General features: G+C 40.0%; 1 protein-coding gene and 1 pseudogene across 3 annotated transcripts in view; both read left to right on the forward strand.

Moving 5' to 3' along the window:
- SERAC1 (serine active site containing 1) overlaps positions 1 to 12,518 on the forward strand; it is a 76,931-nt gene extending 64,413 nt beyond the window's left edge. For both annotated transcript variants that reach the window (XM_082634233.1, XM_082634234.1), the window contains 7 exons: positions 2,025 to 2,175; positions 3,472 to 3,613; positions 4,693 to 4,787; positions 6,011 to 6,108; positions 7,298 to 7,480; positions 8,649 to 8,792; positions 10,492 to 12,518. In XM_082634233.1, the coding sequence (XP_082490359.1) occupies positions 2,025 to 2,175; positions 3,472 to 3,613; positions 4,693 to 4,787; positions 6,011 to 6,108; positions 7,298 to 7,480; positions 8,649 to 8,792; positions 10,492 to 10,628 (950 nt within the window). In that variant the 3' untranslated portion in view covers positions 10,629 to 12,518. The remainder of the gene's footprint in view (positions 1 to 2,024; positions 2,176 to 3,471; positions 3,614 to 4,692; positions 4,788 to 6,010; positions 6,109 to 7,297; positions 7,481 to 8,648; positions 8,793 to 10,491) is intronic.
- Positions 12,519 to 17,181: 4,663 nt separating this feature from the next.
- Positions 17,182 to 19,387, forward strand: LOC309811469 (small ribosomal subunit protein eS6-like; annotated as a pseudogene). Its single transcript has one exon. The product of its transcript is annotated as a small ribosomal subunit protein eS6-like (transcript).
- Positions 19,388 to 20,247: the final 860 nt, after the last annotated feature.

Here is a 20,247-nt window from a genome sequence, read left to right on the forward strand (position 1 = left end):
ATGGAGGTATAGTGTATATGTATAAATTATAGGTATGTAACTGAATTTTTTAAAAAGTTTGGAAGGGTGTCCACCAGACTTTTAACTTTGATTACTTCTGAGGATATAAGTGGGAATTGGGAAATGATGGGAGTGCTAAAGTGGGATGTTCATTATTAAGTGCTATTTTTGTTTGTTTATTTTTACAATTAAAATGTATTCAGAAGTTATGTAATTAAAAAACAGTAAATATTTAAGAAAGACACAAGTTTTCCAAGGAGCATTAGGTGAAGCATCTCAGGCATTGTAAAAATACTTTGGCAACTAAAAAATGCCGTAGAAATGGCTTGTGCCATGCTTTCTCTTGTGTCTCCTTTCTTGTGACTCCATTAAAAATAAAGCCATATTTTTGGGCTTCCCTGGTGGCGCAGTGGTTGGGAGTCCGCCTGCTGATGCGGGGGACACGGGTTCGTGCCCCGGTCCGGGAGGATCCCACATGCCACGGAGCGGCTGGTCCCGTGAGCCATGGCCACTGGGCCTGCGCGTCCGGAGCCTGTGCTCCGCAGCGGGAGAGGCCACAGCGGTGAGAGGCCCGCGTACTGAAAAAAAAATAATAAATAAATAAAGCCATATTTTTGTACATACCAATAACATACTTGTATATTTCTATAGGTAGAATTTTAAAACAATTATTATAAAGCATTCTATAACAGATTTTGAAGAGGGATTTTCTAATATTACAAATTAGAGTATTGTTAAAGAATTATTGGGTCTGAAATTTCTTTTGGATTATTAAATAATGGCCTCCTATCATCACAGTGATTCTCAACACTTTTGCCACAGAAAGTGGGAGGATGACATGAGGACAAGCTGCTCTCTATTGAGCACCTGCTGAGCTTGGAAATGGCAGTTTTTATATAGATTAATTTATTAGAACCTTCCTTCAGGTCAAATGAGCCACGCAACTTGACTGAGTTTCCATAGCAAGTAAGCAAGGGACAGAAATTTGAGCTCAAGTCTCTCTGACCTCAAAGCCCATATTTTGTTTTATTTTAAATTAAATAATACATGAATAGACTCTCATTGTAAATACTTCGGAGAACACAGATACAGCAAAAAATTAAACCCAGCTTTATACAGAGCCCTCCACAACCCCAACTCCCTCCTAAGAGGCAGTGACTTTAATAGTTTGGTGCCTCTTTCTAGATCTTTGTGTGTTTGTGTGTGTGTGTGTGTATGCATGTGCAAGCATAAACTTTGCCCTCATATTTATGTTCATAAAGCAATACACTGTTTTAAATAACAAAAACATAAAAAACAAATGAAATTGTACCGCACAAAGTATTTCTTTGTCTCCCTTTAAGAAATAGTTTTTCCAAACTGTTACATATAGAATGGATAAACAAGTTACTACTGTATAGCACAGGGAATTATACCCAATATCCTGAGATAAACCATAATGGAAAAGAATATGAAAAAGAATGTATATGTAGGTGTAACTGAGTCACTTTGCTGCACCGCAGAAATTAACACAACATTGTAAATCAACTAGACTTCAATTAAAAAAATGAGTTTTTCCTTCCTGAACCTCAGGTTTTATAAGATTTTTGTCTGTCAAACACGTTCATTATTAAGAAACTACTCACTCATGTGTATTATTAAGGGCTGCTAATATGACTGCCAATCAGAATGAGATAACTAGTGTTAACTCACTGAGTTTAATAATTTTTGCTAAAGCAAAATATGACATTTTCTTACCATTTATGGCCTCATCTCTAGTAATTACAACTTCTGTTAGATTTTCTAAATAAAGAAAATGGCTCTTAACCTTCGTTGAGATCCCTAAGGAGCACCTGGCTGGGGACATCATGGCATTGTGTTGTGGGACCCAGGGGGCCTTAGGGAAGAATGTAATTGGGTAGTAGGGCTTTTTCTCGCAGACAGATGCTGAGATTTGCCTTCCTCCCATCATTTTCAGCCTGAAACCTCTCAACAGTCTGAGACGGATTAGTGCTGGTGTTTAGGGAATATGTTCTTTTCACCAGGCTGGGTTTCCATACTGGTAGAAGCAATAAAGTCCCACCACATTATGGAGGCCTCACACGCCGCCAGAACCCTGGCTAATCTAGACCGAGAGACTGTGCAAGATAAGTACCAGGACGGCGTGTACGTGCTGCACCCCCAGTACCGCACAAGGTAAGGCCGGGTAGAGCCGCTTTGTCCCTGTGGGGACGTAATGCTTCAAGGGCTTAATATTCTAACTTCTTTCTGCATAATTTAGATAAGTGAAATACCTTACAAATAAGTCAAATACCTTATTTACTGAAACAGTTTGCCCCTAATAACCTCAGAAGAATTGCAAGCTGTCGTGAAAGTATGGAACTAGCTAAATTACCAGGGTTATTTTATACCAGCGGCTTACCTTCAGGAAGGCTGCATTCACCTTTTATAATGTGTCTCACGTAAACTCTGTAATGCATATTTCTTCTTTGTTTCATTACATTTTTCATGTAAATCTAAGTTATTAACTGATTAGGGTTGTAGAGGTTGATCTGGATGAGAAGGAGCTAGGACCTTATTATATGCAGGCAACCAAATCAGCCTGGGCCTAGAACTCAAGGGACTAGAGAAAGCTTAGGCGACGTTATAAAAGCATGTATCGGAAGGAATAAGTTGTCATAAATTTGACTCATACTCCTTCTTAAGGTTATTTCTTTTGTTTGTTTTCTTAAGGTTATTTCTGGTTAGTATTTCCAGTTGTATCATTGCTAAGACAATAAATATAGAAAGGACCACAATGAAAAAACTACACATTTCTTAGATTTTTGTCAGGTACTTTAATACCTCAGAAAATAGCAAGAACTTTTTTTAACTTGAAAAATAGATTTCCTGGTTAATTCTAATTTGTAAATAAAATAATATGGTAATGTATTTTATGTGTTACATAATTGGGTGTGTATTATAAATAGCTTGCAAGTAATATACTATTGCAATTTTTTTAAATGTCATATACAAAGAAAGACTATGTTACTTTAAAATCTCATTTGCTCTGTTTCTGATAAACATTATTTTCCTTGATAAAAACAACCTCTTTCATGCATACTGAGTTTGAAACTACACTAGCATATGATTTAATTTCTTAAATACTTTTATTGATTTGTGTAATATTCTCATGGAACTCTTTGGAGGGTAATCTATGACATGTCACTTCATTGACCGCTAAGCGCATTACAGTTGATTTTGGTTGGTCTGCCTGCCTAGCTGTGTTTCCATCCTTTCAGAGAGAGCAGTGAGAACACTGCATATGTCTTTGCCAGAACTCCTTTAGGCTCCTCAGCAAACCCGTGCTTATAAAGCTTGCCTTAATTAAGTTTATTTTATGTCATATAAACCTGCTAAAATAAGCACCATCCAAAGAGAGTGCTGTCTAGATTCTTCTCACAGTAATAATGCATTTTTTCTGCTTCTTTTAAAAACTCTCTCCCCTGTTAGTCAGCCCATTAAAGCAGATGTCCTGTTTATTCATGGCCTTATGGGAGCAGCATTCAAAACGTGGCGCCAGCAGGACAATGATCGGGATTTAACTGAAAAGGTTTCAGAGGATGAAACCAAGTATACAACATGTTGGCCCAAGGTAAGGAAGCAGCTACCTCTGGTAGGCCACCCTTATCCTGACACACTGCTGTGTCACCGGCCTTTAGAGTCCTCATTGTGACGTGCTTTTCTCTTTTTACTGGGATTTTTTTTCCATGCAGTTTTCTTTTCCTTAGGGACACTTAGAATATGTTACATGAACAACTGGGCTTATCACTCTGTGTTGTATAATTTAGGGTACATTCTATGACTCTAAAAGAGTATTCTGTTAAGTAAAAAACGGGCAAAGGGCAAGGGCCAGTAATAGTTCACTTCCGATAAAAATATAATTCAAAAAATATATATATATATAATTCAATCAATAATATATTAATAACAGCTGGCTAGTTCTGTGATTTTAATAATTATAAAAATAGAAAGACTTTGAAGAAGTCATTCTGCTTTGGATTTCTCTGACATTATTTCTTCTAAAGAGCCTAAACGTTGGCATTAATTTACTGAATGAAATTTATCTAAAGCTCAGTGAAAACTGATGCTGTAAATATGTGTAAATAGTTCCTGGGGCTTTGTCCCACTGCTCCTTATCCACCTTCACAAGGGCTTACCAGCAGAAAGAGTGGTTGGCACTCTTTCTCTGGTGACACTGAAATATGGAGATGATGATAAACCTCGGATCCACAGAGACAGAACTGTAACTGTAATTAGTATCTGAGTTCTCAGGTCAAATGTAATTAGTATCTGAGTTCTCAGGTCAAATCTCTAACCTCCGTCACACTCTTCTGTCTGTCCTGAGATCATAGCTTTCTATTAAATGCTTTCAAAAAGCCAATTTGATCTAGACTCCAACAACAGGCCCTGCTTTTGGCTATAGCAGATTAAAATTGAGAATATTCTCTTGAAACCTGCATAGACCTTATGCAATATCACCTTATGAGCAGAGATACAAAAAGATAAAATGCTGGAGTTATTTTTCTAGTCACCTTTACACTTTACTCCAATGCAGTCTTTTAGTAGTTGTCAGTATTACCAGGGTCCTTTAGTTACGAATTTCAATTGCTAGGAAATAAGTGGAACAGTGGAAATTCATATCTTCCCTTTTGTACCTTTTATTTTACGTAGTCGTGGTTAGCAAGAGACTGTCCCGCTCTCCGAATTATATCTGTGGAGTATGACACCAGCCTTAGCGACTGGAGAGCAAGGTGCCCTATGGAAAGGTAACGCGGGAAGGGTCCAGGCCACAAGTGGGCCCTCTGGGAAGGAGGGGGGTTTTATCTTTGAGGCCACAGACAGGATTTTCTTATGGAAAACTAACCTAACCTTTCTTCTCTTCCTTAGAGAGGAAGTTAGCTATAAATAATGAAACTGTATAAGGCTTAGATATAGTGTCAATGTTGGGCTCCTAACGTGGTTCACTTAAAACTATTCTCATAGTAAGGACCATGGATTCGAGAGCAAAGTTTCCTTAATTCCTGGAAGTAAACATGGGGCTTTTGGCTTTTGTGTTCACAAGCATACCACCTAAAGGAAGCCAAGAGCGATGCTGAGCAATGTAGGCTCATGTCACTTGTACGTCGTATGTGCCAATTGTATGTACAGGAGAGAGCACTCAATTTCTGGGCTTCAGGGCCTAGACTATAGCCAGTTCTGCCTTTGACTCACTAACCATCTTAGGTCATTAAACTGGTCTGGGAGGTCTGGACTACAAATGGAGGGAGTTGGTCTGATCTGTGTCATCAAACTGTTATATATGCATGACCCCCACCTAGGTGCCAGAGGAATGGTGCTGAGGGTCAGCAGGCAAGACCCCAGGGCTCCTTCCCCAGGTCACCCAGAGGAGCTTGCATAAACCTTTATTTCGAAGAAAGGATTCTCCACATACACAGTAAAACTACCAGACCAGACAGCTTTAGAGTTCCCTTTTAGTTTGAAAATTACTTATTTGAAGTCTTGATTCTAATAGCTTTGTGCTGTTTCTAAGTAACAAACCAAAATGATGAAAGCTTAGTGTTTGTAACATAAATACAAGTAGAACTAAACAGCAATGACAGCTGACTCCACAGGTGAACTCACAAAGGACAGCATGGTCTCCGCTGATCCTTGTCAGGCCACCTAATGAGGAGGGACGCACACCCTAAGTGGTGGGGGCAATGGGGTGAGACCCAAGTTTGACCCGTGAAAATTGCCCGGTACGTTTTAGATGCCTAAACAATGCTTGTTTCATAAATATTCCCACCTATGCCAGTGTGACTAAGTTAGAAATGGGGAATGAGCAATTGCAGGAATCAACCGGAGAGAATAGAGGTATTCCTGACTCCAAATTGTAGCATGTAGAATTGGTCCAATAAACAAAAGATCTTGCCTTAAAAAGTGGATAGCAAAATTGGGGCAGGGGGAATCAATAGCCTCCTGTCATACCCGCTGTTTTCATTTTGTTCAGAAAGTCCATTGCGTTCAGGAGCAACGAACTTCTGAGGAAGCTCAGAGCTGCTGGTGTGGGGGATCGGCCAATGATTTGGGTATCACACAGCATGGGAGGCAAGTATGTTTCATTGTTGCCAAGTGAGCATTGTGAGGTTGTCAGCCATGCGAGCTCTCTGTTTTGTTTATCGGTAGCCCTTTTCCCCCCTAAATTAATGTTTTTGGCTATGGCTCCTTCCATGCTATTTGTTTTTCTAACAGGGGACAACTAGTAAAAACCCATACAAAAAGAAAATGAGATTGACAACTTAATGCTTTCATTAAGCACTAAGCTTGATAATGAGTAAATATCAGAAGCTGTCCATGGCGTACGTAAGCCCAACTTGTAAATATCTCTCAGCGTTCCTGGCTGGTCCCAGGGCCCGCCCCCTTTCTTCCCTGTTTCTCCAGCCACCGCAGAGTCCATCACTGCCCCTGTGCCCACAGCCCCAGCCCCCTGCATGCCTGCTTACCCCTCGCCCAAGCCTGCAGAAGTGGTGGTGTGATCACAGGTGTCCCCTCTTTGGTCCCAGTGCTGGCTTCCTAAGCCACATCCCCTGCTTCTCCCAACCCACTCCCAGTCCAGTGCTAAATGTTCACCATCCGCCTTGCAGAGGGCCTTTCAGCAGCCCTTGGCCTAGTTTATCTGATGAAATGCCCAGGACTGCTGACTCTTGAGTCTGGGCTTTTTGCTGAGAGAAAGGTGGATGTAGCTCTTTGTATCCTCAGAGACCGACTGTTACCATCCATGTTACCTTTGTGTTTCCCTATCAGCTCCAAGCCCAGGTTGGGGGACAGAAAAGAAGGTGCCTTCCTAGGTGCATTTTCCCACAGCAGCTTTGTTTTCTCCCCAGTGGATATGTGAAGACTATGTGTTTTTTAAATATTAGTGCTGTCCTAACGGAGTGGTCGTTAGTGGGCTGCTGTGGGTCGGTGGGGAGGCTGGCTGCTGCATATGCACTTCATTGATGGACACCCAACATGCAGTGCCTCTCTTCTCTGGGAGAGCGCATCCTGTGATGTAACATTCGCTTTACAAATGAGTCTCTAGAATCTTACCTGTTCGTAGTCTTGTGCTATATATTTTAGAGGATTGGGAGCATTACTAAGTGTTAATATTTTAAGGCCCTGTTTGTTGGGCTACAGAGAATTATTGTTTAAACTTTTTTAAAGAAAGCATCTCTTTTTCTGTATTTCTTGTTTGCCTTTTTTTTTTTAATAAGGAAAGGGAAATAGCTTATGCCTTGTTTTTCTTCTCTATGGCTAGGTCTTCTTGTCAAAAAGATGCTATTGGAAGCCTCTAAGAAGCCAGAAATGAGTACTATTATAAACAATACCAGAGGAATAATTTTTTATAGCGTCCCTCATCATGGATCCCACCTGGCTGAATACTCTGTTAATATTCGCTATCTTCTCTTTCCCTCTTTGGAAGTCAAAGAACTCAGCAAGGGTAATACTTTTTTTCTAAAGGGAATTGGCATTGTACTAACACCAGTTATACAGGAGAAGGAGGAAAACAGTTTTGACTAACAGTTTTAACTTGGCTGTATTACCTCATTTTACTATTTGTACGTCAATTGTGTTTAGACTATCATGGAAACTTTTTAGTTTGGGGTTAATTTTTCTTTGATACGTTCCCTTTTTGTTCTTAAGCCATTATCTGCTTAAGAAATATAACAATAATTTTAACACTATCTTAAATAGTTAAAATTTTTAAAGTTACATAATGTTTTTGCATTAAGTATTATTCCAAATAACCAAAGAACTGCTCTTTTCCACAAGTTTGGAAAAATCATCAACTGTTAAAATATACACGAGCTTTACAGATACTCATATTAATTATAAGGCACTATATTTGTTTGGGGTTAATAAGCATCTTCTCTTTCTCTGGAACACCTGTTAATCAGCATTTTGGGACCCCTGGCTTGAGCTTTAGTATACCATTGTCTTTTTGCTCATATGTTCTTTGTTCTGCTTTATGGAGAGTAATTGGACTTTATCTTCAAACCTTTTGTTGAATTTGATTTTTTTGCAGTCAGATTTTATCTTCCATAAGCTCTTTCTTGTTCTGTGATCCATTTTCTTTTGAAATCATTCTAAAGATACTAATTAGAGGTGTTTTTTTTTAAAAAAGTGTCTTCTGTGCCCAGGTTTTCTGTTTGCTCACCTGGTCTGTCTCTCTTAGGTGGTAGGCTTTCCTCTAAGACCTGGTGCTTCTTGGTCACCCTTTGATACTTGAGGATGGGGGACAGGAAGGGGATGGGTGCTCTGTGATTATAGACAGGCTCTGTTGATGGGAGGCTGTGCTTCAGAGTGGATGTGGAAGTGCCAGCCAGCACACCGGGGGAATCCCTCAGTCCCACACACCAAACTGCCCTGGGTACTGCTTCTGGTCAGCCAGCAATGTGAGAAAACTCTCCCGCTGACACTGGCCTCTAAGTTCTAGATTGGTTTTAGCCCTTTTCCTTCATCTTAATGGCTTCTTAGGAAGAAGAGAAAATAAGCCACTGTCTTGAATCAGAACCCTAATTTCCTCTCTAAATTTGGAAGGTTGATGCATTTTATTATGAACTAGATAAATAGATCTTGTTACAATCTCGCTCTCTATAATTTTACAGATTCTCCTGCACTTAAAACACTACAGGATGACTTTCTGGAGTTTGCAAAAGATAAAAACTTCCAGGTGCTGAGTTTTGTAGAAACACTACCAACCTACATTGGTAGCATGATTAAACTCCACGTGGTGCCCCTGGAATCAGCAGGTATTCACTCTTTTAAAACTTGTTTGTCCTTAGTTTCCTGGTTGGTGGTAATCATAAACGTCAACTTCTATATCCAGTTTCTCAGTTTTAGGAGACAGTTTTAGGAAGATTTAGATTCTGTTATTCTTTTAAGCCACAGATTAAAACTTCTCTGCAAACATTTAACCTTGGCATTCCCCTTCTCTCCTTTTATTTATCTGATTAGACAGCAAAGGTTAATTGGCTAACTCTGCGTTAGCTCTCAACAGTGAAATCTGCTGCATTAAAGTAAGAATACAGAGCTTTTCTATCAGCTAGATTAAAAGGAGCATTTCATTTAACAGATTGATAGCCGCCTGCAGGAACCTTAAAGAAATCAGCTAAAGGTGTGGAAGCTTAGTAAATAACTGGAAGATACATGCGGAATATTCAAGCAACAGAGATTTTGAAGGAAAAAACTAGTGTTAAAGTTCAGTGTCTTCCTCATCCTGGGACTGAGGGAAATGACCAGTACCTGCTACTGCAGAGCGCTGTAGTCTACTGCAGGCTCTGTGAGGGCAGAGCCCGAATCTCAGTTCTCCTTATAGCCTCCTGTGTTACTCTGAGCATAGTAAATAGCCCATTCATTTCACCCCCTGAAATCCTTTCCCCTCAACCTGGCGAACTCTTTAGTTTGCTTGTCAGACCCTTTTCTGATCACTTCAGGGGCTGGGTCACGTGCTGTCCTGGTAGCACTCCGCCATTACTGAGAGCTCTGGGCAGCCAGGCATGGTGCGTGTCTGGAACACCTGCCAGATGGTTCTTCTGTCTGCATAACAAGTTTTGTCCTACTTCATTATTATCTATATAAAATGAAAAAGGCTTGATATCCTATAGTGGAATCTGAAGAGACTTTACCTTAAAGCAATATGCCATAGGGTGAGGAACTGCTGTTTGGTAGTTGAAGAGTTCAAAGAACCTGAAGAGTTGAAAGAACATTGGCTAGTTTTTGGGTTTTTTTTTTAAGATGACTTTGGGAGCCTTTGGGAGCTTAAAGCAAAATTAATATTGTGGACCAGCTGCTGGTAGTGACATAGCCTTTTCATAATTCTGTCCACCCTTTCTTCTGTGTCACCAGGTGGCCTGTCTTCCTTCATAACCACCAGCTGCACTTCCTCACCTGGCTGGCCTCACTAGTACCTCCTGTCACTTCCATCTAGGTGGACTTGGTTAGGCTGAAACATCAAAAACTCAACCCGATCTCTCAAGCACCACATCATCTCCTTTGAGCATGGAGGGTCGGGTATAGAAGGGATTCATGTGAGACGTTCCCATTCGTTTCATCAGGGCAAGGGAGCTCATTATCAAGTTTCTAATATTAGCTCTAGAAATAGAAATGGTTCAGAGAAGTGTGGAATAACTTAGTAATAACCTGCAGTGTGTAAACGTTTTGAAGGTGACAGTGCTCAGGCTCTGTTCACTATTGAATCAGGAAATAGCACACACACAGAATTTATGAGAAAAGCATAAAATTATAATTACACCTACTGAGACTCCATTCTCACGTGATTAGTCAAATGCAGTTTAGTTACAGTCAAACTAAGTTCCTTTATCTCTTAAAAAGAGGTTCTCTATCACATCCAAATCAACATTTACAACTACCCATTTGGCCTCTTTCACTGTTGACAGGGGGCAGCTTATATTTTTACTTAAATTTTATTGACATTTTTGTTTTCTTCAGATCTAGGCATTGGAGATCTAATTCCTGTGGATGTTAACCATTTGAACATTTGTAAGCCAAAGAAAAAGGATGCTTTTTTGTACCAACGTACCTTACAATTCATCCGTGACACTTTAGCCAAAGACCTGGGAAACTGACAATTGTCTTCTTCTGTTTTCACACATGAACACAGTGCAAGAAACGTGGTGTTCTCTCTTTTTAAGCTCTACGCAATCATGCAAATGTAGTCATTATGGCATTAATGTGGCCTGGAGTATGTTGCAGGCAACAGAATATTGTTCTGTAAAACAAACCCAGAAGTGGCAATCAAAGAAAGAAGGGCTAGACTGGATTCTTCTGATTTAAAACACTTCCATATGTGCCAGTTTATGTTTTGCAATGTTGCCCCTGGTGAGAGGGAGCAAGCTGCTATGGCTAAAGGATGTGATCTGTGACTCTTGTCATCTGTGACTGTCCCTGGCTCATGCTGGGAGCAGCACTGATGGCTTCTGAAGGGAGAGCCGTCACCAGTTTACCACAGAAATGCCTGCTGGAGGGTGCCTAAAATGGAGAGAGAATGAACTAGAACATAAAGACTCTGTTTTGGGTCAGGGTTTCCATGTGCTGTAAATTTTTAAAACTTGTCAGTGTAAACTTTTGTGTAACATGTTAGCTTTGTTACATGCCTTGTCATCCATGGGTCATTTCCTTGTAAGTTTTTATTTTCATATTGCTGAGAACAAATATTTCTCTTTTTAAAAAATTTCTAGCCTATAATAATTCTTTCCAGACTGTAGCTACCTATACTTTTAATTTTTCCCAGATAATAAGAAATCCATTATTGATCAGAGTGTGAAATAAAACTATTCTAAGCTATTATATATATATTAGCAATATTTAATATCAAGATTCTCAGATTCTTTTTAGCTAAATAAAGTATACCGTTATTTCTTGCTCATTAGGAAATGGTATTAATTGGTCTCCAGCATGTGAGAAATAGGAAATCATACTGATGACTTTTTTAAAATAACAGCATTACTGAGATATAATTCACATACCATAAAAGTCACCCTTTTAAATGCACAGCTCATTGAGTTTTAGTGTGTTTACAGAGCTGTGCAACCATCACCAGTATCTGATTTCAGAACATTTCATCATCCCTCCAGATACCCCACACCCATTAGCAGTCACTCCTCCTCTCCCCTCCCCCAGCCCCTGGTAAACGCTAATCTTCTTCCTGTCTCTATGGATCTGCCTATTATGGACATTTCATATAAATGACAAGTTTTTTAAAATTTACAACACGTGGCCTTCTGTGTCTGGCTTCTTTCTCTTGGCATAATGTTCTGAAGGTTCTTCCATGGCGTAGCATGTATACATGCAGTAGGACTTTGTTCCTTTTTATGGCCAAATGATATCCCATTGTATGGACGTACCCCATTTGTTTATCCACTCATCAGTTGAGGGACATTTAAGTTCTTTCAGTGTCGGGGCTGTTACAAATAATGCTGCTGTTAACGTTCACGTACAGGTTTGTGTGTGGACATGTTGTCCATTCTCTTGGGTATATACTAGGAGTGGAACCGCTGGGTCGCGTTAAGCTTATGTCTTCCATTTTGAACATGATGGACATTTGTAAATGGGGTAGTCAAAGCTAAAAGGAGTACAGCATCTGAAGGGTAAACTGGGGGCATCAGTGAACCTTAACAACATCTAATTGTTTAATTATGCAGAAACCTAACAAGTGACTTAACTACTTGTTTTATGTAGCTACAGAGTGTGCTAGTTAGCTATCAACAATAAACTCTAGCTAATGGGATCACGTGGGGAGAGGGGCGTAGATAGGCTTGGTTCGTTTTCTTTTTTCCATGAACTATGGCAGATGTACCATGGCTGGAATATCTGTTCATTAACTCAGAGTAATGAGATGAAACCCCACTTCGTAAAATCTCAATATAGCCATTATAGCTGTGCTTTAAAAATAAGGTCTGGGAGAGAGATCCAGTGTACTTCTGAATGACTATAGCTTTTCAGGAAAGTCACTTACCATTTATGTTCGTTCTGTTTATGAAATGGATATGATGTATACAGATTCACTTCATCAGTCCTGTAAGATTTAAGTCAATAATGTTTTTAAAATAATCATCACCTGAAAAACTCTAAGAACACAAAGTATGAAAACATATACATTTGAAATAATTTTAAACTTAGACCATCAGTAAAATGGTTCTCCTAGTTCAATCAGCCTTGTTTAAATATCCTTTCTGGAAAAAATTTCAAATGAAGCTTCCTATTACCTTTCCCCTCCTGGGAAAAGTCTCTTTAAATGATCTATCCAGGAAGGAAATAAACAGAATACAGGTGTTAGCAGACTACTGAAAGCAAGCTGTAAATAAAATTCAGATGAAAAATGAATTATCCTTATCTATAAGCCCCTTACTTCTTTCTGATTACGTTGTCAATCCTAAAAGTTAAGGGCACCGAGTCCCCCCTTTACTCCAGTGTTAAAAAATCACCATAGAGAGAGAGTCAGACTACAAACGGAGGATCATGATGCCTTTCTTGACTCCATCTCAACCATTCACCCAAGGTCACAGCAACAGGCATAATATGGTGGAGGACGTGGCCCTCTGCTCAGGTCGGGGCGCCCATGGTAGTGGATGCCAGCACTGGTTTCCTGTTGTTGAGAAAGACAGCACAGTCACAGAGAGACGTGCATATCTCTTTTGAGCTTGGCTCATAATTTACAGTGCCCCTCAAAGTATTTCTAATTCCTAAAATTTGACTTTTAGGCATACCCTCCTGAATTTTCATCTCTTTGTAATATTAAATATGTTAATGTATGGTTTGGCTTTTATTGACATTTGGTATAAAAATTATGTCCATGAAAAAAATTTAAACATGTTCAATAAATGCAATTTTAATGTACTCAGTAAAACTGATTGCACCCTTATATTAGATGTTGAACACTCCCCAAAGCTAATCACTTAAAATCTATTAGAAATTTATTGTATAATTATAAATTGCCTTAATAAAGCAGAAGACATAAAAAGGCAGTTTAATAACCAGGAAGTTTCCAAATTTAGAAAAAGCCATTCTTGTAAAAATTCCAGTTCTTAATCCGCTTTTAGCTTGGCCTTGGAGTTTAGAAACAGTGTCATGGAATTCAATACCTGGTTCCAAAGTTTGGAAACACTAAGCTTACTAGAACCTTTGATTTTTAATTTAATCCAAACTATTTCAGGATTGTTAAAGCTAATTTATAATGAAAGCTGGATACGCACTGATTCCTAGGATCATTAGAGAGTGCTGGATATGACTGTAATCTCTGAGCATAAAAAGCTTTGGGTATGTATACATCTAGATAGGTTTTAGAATATTTTGACATCTGGGATTACCAGATTAAAACATTTTTGAGAGTTCTGGACCAGGACGGTGACATAGGAGGCTCCTGAACTCCACAGACACCAAATTTACAGCTACACACGGAACAGTTCCCTCAGAGAGAAGTTCAGAAACTAGCTGAGCAACTCTTACGCGTTGGGTGAACGAGAAAATGCCCATGTTGAAATGGATGAGAAAGACTGAGACATACTGTCACCGTAAATCTCACCCTTGGCACAGTGAGATACAATCAGGAGGGAACACACAACCCCCAGCTTCTGCCTGAGTGAAGGGTTTGGGCCCAACGTCCAGTGCCCCAACTTTCAAGTCTTCCACCTGAAGGATGGACCGCCCCCCAAAAAACACCTAGCTTTGAAAGCCAACAGGGCTTGCGTCCACAAGACCCATAAGACTATAGCAAAGAAAGAAACAGTTCTAAATGGGCTTGCAAGGACTCACAGTGGCTCTCCCCACAGGGCTCAGCACAAGGGCAGCAAACAGAAATGCCCATCTCCCAGCCTTTTCCTGAAAGATGCCCATTTGCTTATCTTAAAAGCTGCGGCCTGAGAGTCAGGCTTCTAATTTAGCACACATCTAGAGGATGACTGTGATCTTCCCTGGGGACCAGGGAGGCTGGTGGTTCTGTCTCTGCGTTCTCCCTCTTGCCCACTCGAAGTTGTTGGTGTCTTCCTGGAAGGAGCTTCAACACATCCCTGGTGCCCTGACTTTTGTGGCTGTTACCCAGGGTGTGCACCTCTTGATTACTTGCCTCTGATGGCCAGCAAGCCTTGTGTTTGTGGATCCCACAGGACTGTACAAAGGAACGGTTCCATCCCCCTATTGCTCAGCACAGAGGGAACAGACAGAAACACCCATCTTCTAGTCTTTCCCTGGAAGGGTCTATTTGTATACTTGAAAAGCTGCTGCCTGAGGGTCCAGTTTCCAATCAGCCTGCATCTAGGTACTGACTGAGAATGTTCCCTTTGGAACACTGAGAGGTCTTAGCAGAACCTCAACTCCCGGGAGCCACTAAGAACAAAGAAGGCAGTTCAGACAGTCACAGAGTTTGAGAGATAACCAAGAGCTTGATGGGCTGAATCCTAGGTTCATCTCCTACATGAGACCACTCTGTCAAGACTGGGGACTTCCCTGGTGGCACAGTGGTTAAGAATCCGCCTGCCAGTGCAGGGGACACGGGTTCAATCCCTGGTCTGGGAAGATCCCACATGCTGCAGAGCAAGTAAGCCCGTGCGCCACAACTACTGAGCCTGCACTCTAGAGCCTGCGAGCCACAACTACTGAGCCCATGTGCTGCAACTACTGAGCCTGCGCACCCTAGAGCCCACGTGCTGTAGGGCCCACGTGCCACAACTACTGAGCCTGTGTGTCACAACTACTGAGCCCATGCCCTAGAACCCGCGTGCCACAACTACTGAGCCCATGCGCTGCAACTACTGAAGCCCACACGCTCTAGGGCCCATGTGCCACAACTACTGAAGCAAGCCCATGTGCCCTAGAGCCCACACGCCACAACTACTGAAGCCCGCATGCTGCAACTACTGAAGCCTGTGCACCTAGAGCCCATGCTCCACAACAAGAGAAGCCACTGCAGTGAGAAGCCCGTGCACTGCAATGAAGAGTAGCCCCTGCTCACCACAACTAGAGAAAGCCTGCATGTAATGAAGACCCCCCCCCAAAAAAAGACTGGGAGAGGTGGCTATTTTATCTAATGCACAGAAGCCAACACAGAGAGTCAAGGAAAATGAAGAAACAGAGGAATATGTTGCAAACAAAAGAATAAGATGAAACTCCAAAAACAGACCTTAATGAAATGGAGATAAATAAGTTCCAAATAATGGTCATAAAGATGCTCATCATGGTCAGGAGAGTAATGCATGAATAACGTGAGAATTTCAGCCAAAACATAGAAAATATAAGAAAGAATCAATCGGAAATCACAGAGCTGAAGAATACTGAACTGAAAAATGTAATAGAGGGGTTCAATGGCAGACCAGATCATGGGGAAGAAAGGATCAGCAAACTCAAAAAGACAGCAGTGGAATGCATCCAGAGGACAAAAAAAAAAAAAAAGGAATGAAAAAGAATGAAGACAGCTTAAGGGACCTATGGGATATCATCAAGCAGACTTGATACTTGCATTATAGAGGTTCCAGAAGGAGAAGAGAGAAAAAAGGGTCAGAAAGCTTATTCAAAGAAATAAAGGGTAAAATCTTTCCTAAGCAGGAATCCCAAAGGGTTCCAAATAAAATTAATTTAAAGAGACCCACAAACTTTGCTGTACACTGGAAACTAACACAACATTGTAAATCAACTATACTCCAATAAAAATTTTTAGAAAAACAAAAAAACAAAGCCCCAGGGAATTCCCTGGCAGTCCAGTGGTTAAGATTCTGTGCTTCCACTGCATGGGGCACAGGTTCAATCCCTGGTCAGGGAACTAAGAACCCACAAGCCGCACGGCAGGGCCAAAAAAAAAAAGAGCCCCACGCTGAGACACATTATAATTAAACTGTCAAAACAAGGAGAGAATCTTAAAAGCAGCAAGAGAAAAACAACTTGTTACGTACAAGAGAACCCCATAAGACTACCAGCAGATATTCTGCAGGACTTTTGCAGGCCAGAGAGGAGTGACACAATATATTACAAGTGCTGAAAGAAACCAAGAATACTCTACCTGGCAAAGTTGTTCTTCAGAGTGGAAGAAGGATGGAGTTTTTCAGAAAAGCAAAAGCTGAAGGAGTTCATCACTACCAGACCAGACTTACGAGGAATGTTAAAGGGACTTCTTCATGCTGAAATGAAAGGACACTATTTAGTAACAGGAAAACATATGAAAGCATAAGTCTCACTAGTAAATGTAAATACAGATGGTCCCGACTCACAATGGTTCAACCTAATGATTTTTCGATTTTATGATGGTGCAAAAGTGGTGTGCATTCAGTAGAAACCGTACTTCAAATTTTGATCTTTTCCTGGGCTACCAATATATGGTACGATACTCTTATCAGCCACATGATCACAAGGGTAAACAACTGATACACTTAAAACCGTTCTGTACCCATACAATCATTCTGTTTTTTACTTTCAGTATTCCATAAATTACATGAGATATTCAACACTTTATTATAACATAGGCTTTGTGTTAGATGATTTTGCCCAACTGTAGGCTAATGTAAGTGTTGTGAGCCTACATTTAAGGTAGGCTAGGCTAAGTTATGATTTTTAGCAGGTTAGGTGTTTTAAATGCATTTTCAAATTACAATATTTTCAATTTACGATGGATTTATCAGGGTGTAACCCCATCGTACATTGACCCATGGCCATGTCGGCCTGCTACTAAGTAAGAGGCATTCCTATTACAGATCAAGGAGGACTGGAGAAAGAAAGCACAGATCTGTACAGGGTTGCACTGCAGTTGTCAATCTGAGTGTTCTCAATTTGGTCATCATAAAAAAATGGGGAGAAGGATATTCCTGGACTCATTAATACTACTGTATCTTGTCACCTGGGGCCCAAAAGAGTTGGTGGAATCCAGAAACTTTTCAGTCTCTCTAAAGAGGATAGCGTTTGCCCATATGTTGAGAGAAAGCCCTTAAACAAAGAAGGTGAGAAACCTGGGACCAAAGCACCCAAGATTCAGTGTCTTGTTACTCCACATGTTGTGCAACACACACACTGGTGTACTGCTCTGAAGAAACAGTGTACTAAGGAAAATAAGGAAGAGGCTGCAGAATATGCTATGCCTTTGGCCAAGAGAATGAAGGAAGCCAAAGCAAAACGCCAGGAACAGATTGCCAAGAGATGGAGGCTGATGTCTCTGAGAGTTTTGACCTCTAAGTCTTGGGTCCAGTCAAAAATGCAGTGTTCTAAGAGTAATCAATAAGATCAGACATCAGAAGAAAATTGTATGGAACCACAAAAGACCCTGAATAGCCATAGCAATTTTGAAAAAAAAAAAGCTGTAGGCATCACTCTTCCTGATTTCAAACTACATTTCAAAGCTATAGTAATCAAAACACTGTGGTTTGGCATAAAAGCAGACAATAGATCAATGGAACAGAATATAGAGCACAGAAACAAACTCATGCACATATGGTCAATTAATTTATGACAAAGGAGCCAAGAATACACAGTGGGAAAAGGATGGTTGGGAAAACTGGACAGCCACATGCAAAAGAATAAAACTGGACCACTGTCTTACACCACACATAAAAATCAACTAAAAATTGATTAAAGACTTGAACTTAAGACCTGAAACCATAAACCTCCTAGAAGGGAACAAAGGTAAGCCCCTTGACACCAGTCTTGGCAATGATTTTTTAGATTTGACTGTAAAAACAAAGGCAACAAAAACAAAAATAAGCAAGTAGGACTACATCAAACTAAAAAGCTTCTGCACAGCAAAAGAAACCATCAACAAAATGAAAAGGCAACCTACAGAAAGGGAGAAAATATTTGCAAATCTTATATTTGATAAGGGGTTAATATTTTAAAACTATAAAGAATTCAGCTCAATAGCAAAAATCAAACAATATGATTTAAAAATGGGCAGAGGAACTGAATATTTTTCCAAACAAGATATACAATGGCCAACAGGTACATGAAAAAGTGCTTAACATCACTAATCATCAGGGAAATACAAATCAAAACCACAATGAGATACCCCAATACATCTGTTAGAATGGTAATCATCAAAAAGACAAAGGATATCAAGTGTTGGTAAGGATGTAGAGAAAAGGGAACCCTGCACACTGTTGGTGGGAATGTAAATTGTTGCAGCCACTATGGAAACCAGTATGGAGGTTCCTCAAAAAATTATAAAAAGAACTACCGTATGATTCAGCAATCCCACTTCTAGGTATATATCCAAAGGAAAGGCAAACAGGATATCGAACAGATATCTGCACTCCCATGTTAATTGCTACATTATTCACAATAGCCAAGGTATGGAACCTAAGTGTCCATCAATGGATGAAGGGATAAAGAAGGTGTAGTATATACATACAGTGGAATATTTTTCAGCCATGAGAAAGAAGGAAACCCTGCCATTTGCAACATGGTTGGAACTTGAGAGCATTGTGCTAAGTGAAATAAGCCAGACAGAGAAAGACAAATACTGCATAGTACCACTTATATGTGGAATCTGGAAAAAAAAAAAAAAAAGTCAAACACATAGAAAGAGTGGTTGCCAGGGCCTGGGTGAGGGGCAGGATGGGAAGTGGGGAGAGGTTCATAAAAGGGTACAAAAACTTTAAGTTTTAAGTTGAATAAGGTCTGAGGATCTAATGTAAAACATGGTGAAATGGTGGCTCTTGTTGATAACACTATATTCTATTGTATAATTGAAATTAGCAGAGTATAAAACTTAAATATTCTTATCAAAAAAAGAAAAGAAAAAGAAAAAATGTGTGAGGTGATTGATGTGTTAGTTAACTAGATGGGAAGTATTCTTCCACAATATATACATATATCAAATCATCACAATGTACACTTTAAATATCTTAGTTTTATATACCTCAATGAAGCTAAATTTTTAAAATTTTAATTAAAAAAATTTAACATATTGAAAGCTTCTAAGAATTTTATTCTGTTTATTCTCCCTCAAGTCCATTTCTCCTGTTTCTGTTTCAGGTAATTCATTACATTTCATTCAAGCAGGACCTTTTTCAGTAGTTTTGACTTCTCCTCCCCACATATGATTAATTACCAAATGCTGTCCACTCTGCTCCAAAGGTCCCAGAATCCTTTTCCATTTCTACTGCCCAGACTCCAGTTCAGATGTTCACATTTGGCCTGGACTGTAATACCCTCCTAATTGGTTCCTTATTCTAATGATAAAACAGAACTGTAATTCAGTGAATACATTTTGAGTACTTACACACCAAGTGTTGCTTTATATAAGAATACAAGGTAGCTTTATTAGCCATATTTCAGAGATAGGAAAACCAAGCATTAAAAAAAAATTCATAAAACTGGCCCGAAGTCTCAAAGCTACTGAGCATTAAGGTTAAACCCAGGTTTTATTTTAAAATCTATGCATATGCATTGCAATATAGTCACAGAAAGTTTCTAACATTAACTTTAAAAACTGACAAAAAGGGACTTCCCTGGTGGCACAGTGGTTAAGAATCCACCTTCCAATGCAGGGGACACGGGTTCGAGCCCTGGTCTGGGAAGATCCCACATGCTGCGGAGCAATTAAGCCCATGCGCCACAACTACTGAGCCTGTGCTCTAGAGTCTGCGAGCCACAGATACTGAAGCCTGTGTGCCTAGAGCCTGTGCTCTGCAACAAGAGAAGCCACCGCAACGAGAAGGCTGTGCACCACCACGAAGAACAGCCCCCGCTCACTGCAACTAGAGAAAGCCCGCA

Source organism: Mesoplodon mirus (genome assembly GCF_964341445.2).
Source record: "Mesoplodon mirus genome assembly, chromosome: 10".
NCBI classification, from domain to species: domain Eukaryota; kingdom Metazoa; phylum Chordata; class Mammalia; order Artiodactyla; family Ziphiidae; genus Mesoplodon; species Mesoplodon mirus.